Source organism: Otolemur garnettii, unplaced genomic scaffold, assembly GCF_000181295.1.
Source record: "Otolemur garnettii isolate 467f Iridium unplaced genomic scaffold, OtoGar3 scaffold00025, whole genome shotgun sequence".
NCBI lineage: Eukaryota > Metazoa > Chordata > Mammalia > Primates > Galagidae > Otolemur > Otolemur garnettii.
This window is the reverse complement of record NW_003852420.1, coordinates 18,266,281-18,274,345: the sequence shown is the minus strand read 5'-3', so window position 1 is coordinate 18,274,345 and position 8,065 is coordinate 18,266,281. Positions and strand designations below refer to the sequence as shown.

At 49.3% G+C, this 8,065-nt stretch overlaps 1 protein-coding gene across 4 annotated transcripts in view; it reads right to left on the bottom strand.

The window, feature by feature from the left end:
* Positions 1–8,065, bottom strand: part of DLGAP4 (DLG associated protein 4) — an 88,583-nt gene that overhangs the window by 72,723 nt on the left and 7,795 nt on the right. For 2 of the 4 annotated variants that reach the window (XM_003788140.3, XM_003788139.3), the window contains exons 4-5: positions 6,735–6,785; positions 3,770–4,010 (exon numbers count right to left, since the gene is read on the bottom strand). In XM_003788140.3, the coding sequence (XP_003788188.1) occupies positions 3,770–4,010; positions 6,735–6,785 (292 nt within the window). Of the gene's footprint in view, positions 1–3,769; positions 4,053–6,734; positions 6,786–8,065 lie in introns of all 4 variants that reach the window. The other 2 variants (XM_023512154.1, XM_012804154.2) reach the window with 2 other exon arrangements.

The following is an 8,065-nucleotide window of genomic DNA, read 5'->3' as shown; positions in this document are numbered from 1 at the left end:
GCTAAGATGGGTGGAATGCTGGAGCTCCCAAGTTTGAGACCAGCCTGAGCAAGAACAAGACCCTGCTTCTACTCAAAATAAGCAAACTGAGGCAAAAAGATTGCTTGAGCCCAAGAGTTGGAGGTTGCTCTGACCTATGATGCCACGGCACTCTGCCCAGCATGACAGCTTGAGGCTCTGTCTCAAAAAAAAAAAAAAAAAAAAAAAAAAGAAGTGGTAAGAAAAGTGCTGACAGAAAAGGAAAGGCTTTCAGGGAGCAGAGCCAAGAGCTGTGAACAATGGACTGGGGCATCAACCCCAGGGAGTAGGTAGAACTTGGGCCAGCCCTAATTTGTTTTTATAGATCATAGATTGATGGACCAAAAGGAACCACATTAGTCTGGGTGTGGTAGAGCACACCTGTAGTCCCAGCACTTTGGGAGGCTGAGGCAGGAGGCTTGCATGAGGCTAGGAGTTTGAGGCTGCAGTGAGCTATGATCACACCATTGCATTCCAGTCTGGGTAACAACAGAGTGAGAACTTGTCTCAAAAAAAAAAAAAAAGAGGAGTCAATTCAAGACTTGACTCAGATCCTAAGATTTTGAGACCATGATTGGAAAGACTTTTCGGGGTCTTGGGAATAAGTGTTTTCTATGTGGAAGAGATGTGGATAAATGTGACCAAGAAAGTGGACTACAGCAGATTGATTTACTGATGCTGACCCTTTACTCCTCCTAGTTAGCCATTCCTTTTGCCATATTAATACAGTTTCTTACACAAAGGTGAGAGGGTACTTCTCTAGCCCTTTATCTTTGCGCTCAGTCATATGACTTACTTTAGCCAATAAGACGTTAGCAGATATTACACAAACAGAGGTCTTGAGATGCGCTGTGTCCTTAGCTCGGCTTGCTCTCTTGCCTTCTGCCATCACCATGAGGGGAGAACATGCCCTGGCTAGGCCACTGGTCCCAGGAGGAAGATGGGAGACATGTGGAGCACAGCTGTCCCAGCTGACAAACTTGGGAGCAAGAACTCAGTGTTGATTGTTATACTACACTGATTTTGTGGCTGGTTGTTATGCAGCATTATTGCAGCAAGAGCGACCAACTAACACAGGGACCTAGGCAGTTCTGGGATATGCCGCCCATCCCTGACCTTCAGTCTATTCATGAGTGATGGGGGTTGGGGAAACTGGTCAGTGTGCTTTTATTTGAAGAGAACTGCCAGGGGTGCTCTATGTCCTGTCAAGCCCACATCATGCTTAGAGAACTTCTCATGGACGTGAGGCCATGGGGAACATGAATCTTTACCCAAGGCTCCTATGGGACTGTAGAAGAGTACCTGGGAGAACTTGGCAGGGCTCTCCCCCAGAAGTGGAGGCCATAGAACCTCGGCCTAACTCCTGTTCAGAGGCCTCTGAAGTGGACAGGCTGGCAGGGCTACCTGTAACAGCAGGAAGGAAGGCTATAGTAGACCAGTCCATATTTTCAGAGTTACACAAGCAAAGACATTTGTTTACAAATTGGCACAGCAGTTCTCAACCTGTGGGTCGCAACGCACGGGAACTGTATTAAAGGGCTGCAGCATTAGGAAGGTTGAGAACCACTGGGTTAAAGGGTCACTGAGGGAGAAAGTGGGGCTGGAGTCTTCAGAGGATTCTACCCAAGATGCCTGGCTAGCAGGACCAGGGTCCCCAGCAAGAAGAGGCTGAGTGGGGAGAAAGGGGCTCATCAGACAGAAAGGGGAGAATAAGGAGCAGTGGGTGGACGAGGCCAGCCCATGCCAGGAAAGGAGGCACCAGGAGGCCCTGCAGGGGGGCAGGGAGTCAGAAAGTTCCCTGAATATTCCCCACTCCCCCCATCAGGAATCAGAGTCCTGATGCCAGACAACACCTTCCTGGCTACCTTCCCATTTGGAGGAACCAGAAACAGCCACTTGTGAGCAAGGAACAGAGAAGGCATTGACCACCACATCCCACTCCCCGCTGTGGCCTGCACAGCCCAACTCAAGCCTTAGCTGTAGGTTTATGAGATTTGAGCTGGATAAAACTGAAATTTTGAAATTAGACCACAACGGACTCTCTTTTTTTTTTTTTTTTTGAGACAAGAGACTCACTCTGTTGCCTTGCCTAGGCCATGGCATAAGCCTAGCTCACAGCAACCTCAAACTCCTGGGTTCAAGCAATCCTCCTGCCTCAGCCTCCTGAGTAGACTACAGGCAATTGCCACAACACCCAGCTAATTTTTCTATTTTTAGTAGAGATGGGGTCTTTCTCTTGCTCAGACTGGTTTCAAACTCCTGAGCTCATGTGATCCTCCCACCTCAGCCTCCCAGAGTGCTGGGATTATAGGCATGAGCCATTGTGCCCAGCCCACACTGGACTCTTAATATCTGAAAATGAGACTGTCCTTTAAGTACTAAAAGTGAGAGGACAAGCCCAGCAATTTGGCCCAGATATCACCCAGGGGCAGGGCAGGGAGACCAGAGAGAGTGTGAAAGGCAAGAGTGAGACATTTGTTTCTGGCTCTGCCCCCTGCAAAGACTAGTTCATTCAGTCAGTAAATTGGTTACCTGTGTAAAGAATATCTATGGTTTGCAGGGATGGTGGCTCACTCCTGTAATATCTATGGTTTGCTGGGATGCTGGCTCAGCACTCTGGCAGGTTGAGGCGAGTGGATTGCCTGAGCTCAGGAGTTTGAGACCAGCCTGAGCAAGAGTGAGACCCCTATTTCTACTAAAAATAGAAAAACTAGCTGGGCATGGTGGCACATGCCTCTCGTCCTCACCACTCAGGAGCTGAGGTAAGAGGATCTCTTGAGCCCAAGAGTTTATGGTGGTTGCTGTGAGCTATGATGATGCCACGTCACTCTACCCAGGTCAAGGGAGTGAGATTCTGTCTCAAAAAAAAAAAAAAAAAAGAAATAAAAAAGAATATCTATGAGATTCAAGTTCATTTATGTACATCAAGTACCAGTTAAGCACTTGAAGTCTTTTTCTCTCTTTCTACACAATCCAACCCCAGTTGCTTTTGCTTGTTGGGAAACTCAAAGTCAAGTCTGAGAACCAGTAATAACAGCCACCACAATCATGTGCAAGGCCCAGCCTAAACAAACCCTAGGCACATCTTATTTCATTTCCCCAAGAGCTCTCTGGACTCTGGCTCAGCCCCTCAATTTATAGATGGGGAAACTTAGGCTCAGGGAGGAGAACTAGCTAGCCAGAGTAAGCGCAAAACTCTCTCTACTAAATCAGAAATTGTGCTGTTTTCTCTTGGTCTTGATTTTCTATTATCTTATGGCTTGCTCAGTCACACAGAGTGCCCTTTTATTCTCTGATCACACATGGGTTAGATTGATGATTTAGAACAAGAATCCAGAAGGTATCCCCCAATTGTGAATAAGAGAAAAACTGCAAGTGTATCCCTTGGAGAAAGCTCACTGCAGATCCCACCCTCCCACTGGATCCGCTTCCCTGAAGGTTCCTCCCTTTCCTAAATGTTTGCCTACCCCAAATAATCCCAACACATAGGTAGGGCTTCAGTAAACCCTGACTATGGGCAGGTGGCTGCTCTAAGTTACTGAGCAACCAAGTGTCCCCAAGTCCCAGCCCCTTCCAATACCTCCCCCCCCACCAGAGTGGCATCTGCCTCTGTGACCCCCACTGGAGCTCCAGTTCAGCAAGTGCTCAGAAGTTCAGCCCCAAGACCTCCTGCTTTTGCTTCCAACCACTCCCCCACCCAGGGCATGGTTGGCATGGTCCCTAGGGTCCCCTCTCCCATCACAATACTCACTTGGAAGTGTGCGGCTATTGCTGAGGCTGCCGGTGCTGGGTGGTGGGGAGAGGGACTGCAGGGAAACACTGTCCTCCTCCTGCGAGCAACCTGCCTGGATGGCGCGCAGGTAGCTGTGGCTGCGGGAGCGGAAGTAGCTGGGCAGCGGCAAGTCAAGCGCCTCAGCTGCTGTGGACTCCGCTTCACTGCAGGCCGACTCACAAGCCGCCTCGTACTGGTCACTCAGATCTGCCTCCCGTACCTGACAGGCAAAGGCAGGTGACAGGGGCCAGTTTTGCCCACCCTGGAGGAAGGGGTGCTTGGCAGTAAGCTGTGATGCAGGGCTGGACAGTCTTTGGGGCCCCACCTCAGCCCACACCACCTCCCATCTCACTCAGCATGTAGATGGGTAGATGGAGTCCTTAAGAAAGAAACCATCCCACTCATTTCTCTGGGCCTCAATTTTCCCACCTCTGCAATGAGGAGAAAGTTGGAATATTGCAGGATATTAAGTAGATTATATATGTATGTCCATACTGATTGACTGATAGTAGATTTTAAGGTCACATCTCAATTCAGCATGAAAGAGGTCTATAATCAATTAGTAAAATCTGTTCTGAATGTTGGAATGGGGGTGACAGTAGGTATTTGGATATTTACTATCTTATGGTCCAATCTCCTCATTTCACAAGCAAAGAAACTAAAGGCTAATGAGAAAAAGATACTTGCCAAGGTGCCAAATGAGGACAGGGCAGAAGCAACATTCCAAATGCGTATTTAAGGAAGCATTATCTAGCCCTGGTATACAGAATGGATGTTGGGGACAGGGTCTGGCAGAGACTGGAAATGAAGCTGATGCGATAGTCTGGATAGAGACGATAAGACTGGAGTGAGCGTAGTGGCAGTGAGGATTGATTCGTGATGTCTGCCAAGGGCAATATGGACAATGGTAGCACGTATACCATTTACCATCTTGTATCTAACTCAGCTTCATCTAGATGGTTCCTAAGTGTCCCTCTAGAGATGACTATCTAGAACCCTACAATTCTGAAGCTGGGGGTGTGAGCATAGAAGTGTCTCACCATCTATATGCTCTCTGGGAGTTCTGGAAGGGCTATTGACCCATGTCTCGGGCCATGTTGGTGACTGAGGACCACTGAGTATTAGGTGGGAGGCAGCCAGTCAAAGATGGACACAAGGTGGAGGTCCAGAGCGGGGCCTGGCTGGGGGAGGAGGGGCACACATTGACTGAACACCATCGGAAGGAAAAGATGCACCTGGGCCTGGGGCCAGCTCTGTCCCACCATTGTGTGACCACAGGCCATCGCTATCCTCTCTGGGTCACTTTCTCCTCATCCACATGAAATGTGTCCTTGTCTGAGACTGCAGGCCAAACAAATGGGTGGTGGTGGTGTCACCCGATTTGCAAGATGTATGGAAAGGTCTAAATCTGCACTGTCCAATATGGCAACCACTGGCCATGTGGTTATTTAGGTTTAAATTAATTAAAATTAAATAAACTTCTGTAGTCAGACTAACCACATTTCACTTGTTCAAGAGCCACTGTTAGCTAGTAGCTCCCTTATTGAATAGCATGGATTATAGAACATTTCTATCATTGTAGAAAGTTCTGCTGGATAATAAATAAACACTAATAAATTAAAATACAGGCTAGGTGGCAAACCCCAAATTCACTGGGCATTAAAGAGATAGGTGTTCATCCTCCAAAGCCCCAACCTGAAGTATATTGAGAGATCCCTACGATTGCCAGTGGCAATGAGGTCTTGCTTTGGGAAGGCACGGTAAACCGCCCAGCTCCTGAACGAGACGGCTGAGAAGTTCACTCCTGGGTCCATCATTTCCACGTAATAAGAATGTGGGCAAGTCACTTAATCACTCTGAGCCTCCATTTCTCCATCCATAAAATGAAGCGATTTATAGTCCCAATTCCATAGAGCTGTTGCCAAGATTAAATGAGATAATTCCTATCATTTGCTAAGAATAGCATCCAGGAGTGTGTGTCCAGGCTGGCAGCTACATGGAGTTTACAGATGTTGGTTAAGCTGCTCCCAAGCTCTGCGGAAAGGGCAACTGGGCAGGGCTGCTGCTGTATGATCATTGAGGGTTTAATGTGTGCCTGGTGTGCCTGGGTGCCTTGCATATTAACACATCACATCCTTAACACGTGCCCACTGAAATTAGGGGAGGAAGAGGTCACCTGGCCCACAGTGGTACCCCTAAAGACCGTCTTGAATAATGTGTTCAAGAGGAGCACACAGTCCCTAACGCTTGGTTGAGAGGGACACATAAGTTATCCATGTTGGAATCATGAGATGTGGGTCTGTCCTAGTTTGTCCCTCCAGGATGGGAGGCCTTGCACAAGTCCCTTGTCCCTCCTGGTTGTAAAGAAGGGTTGAGCTTGGAGCACATTTCCTGCCTTGTTTTCTAATCTTGGGGCTGGGTCCTGCGAGGCAAGAGATGGCCACTCCCAGGGGTGGGATAGGTATGTATGAGAGGGGGTGCCTTTAGGGTGGCCAGATGGTCCCACAAGTGGACCAAAAGGGAGAAAAGCTGGAGACCCACAGGCTCGGAAATGGAAGCTAATACCACCAACCTCCAGCCCCAACCTGTCCCAATAAAATATGTCACCCTGAGCCTAACTCAGCTTTGCGGGAGAAGAGGGAGCCAGATTTTCAGAGAATGCCTTCCATTATCCTGGGTGATTTCTTGCCCCATCCATAGCTAGTTCATTCTTCCCCATTTTTCAGAAGAGGAAACTGAAGCAAAGAGAAGTGAGGTGAAGGGGCAGAGACTTGGAGGTGTCAGGACACTAATTTGAGCCTCAGCTCCACCACCTTGGAGGTGGCTTTCCTGGTGATGGCTGTGCTTGTTCCTACACCTGCTGGGTGATGGGGCCACACAGGCCACAGCCTAAGCCCAGCCCTGGGCTCTAGGACTAGGGTACAAGAGAAGGAAACATACTGACCTGCTGCTCATGGCCAAACAACTGGGGGATCAGGGAGGCCTGTCCAAAAATCTGTAGGAAAGAGAGAGTGAGGGTTACGGGAGGTCCAGGGCTGGGGCTGGGGTGGGGTTTTGGGCTTAGTTGCAAGAGAACGTGAGGCTTTTTTTTTTTTTTTTTTATTTACTTGAGAAAAAAAGAAAAGAAAAGAACTTGAGGCTGGCTGGTCTTAGTTCCTTCTGAGACTGGCAGGGATCCAACTGCTGGGAGCTTTCACTTGGCTTCCTCCCAGGATGGGAGGTTCATTCCTTCTGGGGCTAGGCATTACTGAGGACTTCTCTGCCATTTATAAGTCCTTCTCTTGGTCATGCCCCTGGGGCCTTGGATGCCCTGTCTTCTGTCTCACACCTAAGCAGCCAGCCCGCTGGGAAATACAGATTGTGGCTAGAGCCCAGGGCCCTCCCTTCCGCAGGGAGGGATATCTCTGACTTTGGGGGCACATATGTGGCTTGGGTTACTCAAACCTCTGTGCGAGGTTTTGGGGGGCATGGTCAGAGGACCTTGGATGAGCAGAAAGCTGGAGCTAGGTAGCAGGTGTTGAGGCCTGTTGGGGTCCCCAGCCTAGATAACTCTATAAGCCTTTTGGTGTAGCCAAAAAGCAGAGGTGTTCCAGGTGCCAGGGCCAGCCAGGGGGTGGCTATGGGTGTGTTAGAGAAAGACAGACACAGAGAGAAACGTGGGGATGGAGACACACTGGAGAGAACTGGAGAAGAATGTGAGTAAGGGGAGACAGACAAAGAGAGAACATAGGGAGACAGACGCAAATTGCCAGGAAGATTGAGAGACAAGAGAACAGGGAGGGATGGGTGAGACTGTCCATTCAGCAAATACCTACTGGACATCTGCCCCATGCGAGGCACTGTGCCAGGTGTTGGGGCACTGCAGGGAAAAGACAACAGGGTCCCAGCCTGCAGGGAGATCCCAGTGTTAAGAGGGAGACAGATAGTAAGTAAATAAGCAAGATATTCTGCTTCCAGTGATTAAGCAGAAGTAAGGGAAATTAAGCAGAGTAAGGGAACAGTGCCTGGACGGGCTACTTTAGACACAGGGACCAGGGAAAGCCTCTCTGAGGAGGTGACATTGGAGCCAATAGCCAAAACACAAGGAGGTGCAAAGACTTGGGAAGAGCTCCCAGTAGAGGGAACAGCAAAGGTAGAGAGCCTGGGGCAGGAATCAAATGGCACCTTGGCATGTGGGGAACATAAAGGAGGCCCCTGGCTCGGCGCCTGTGGCTCAAGTGGCTAAGGCGCCAGCCACATACACCTAAGGTGGCGGGTTCGAATCCAGCCCGGGCC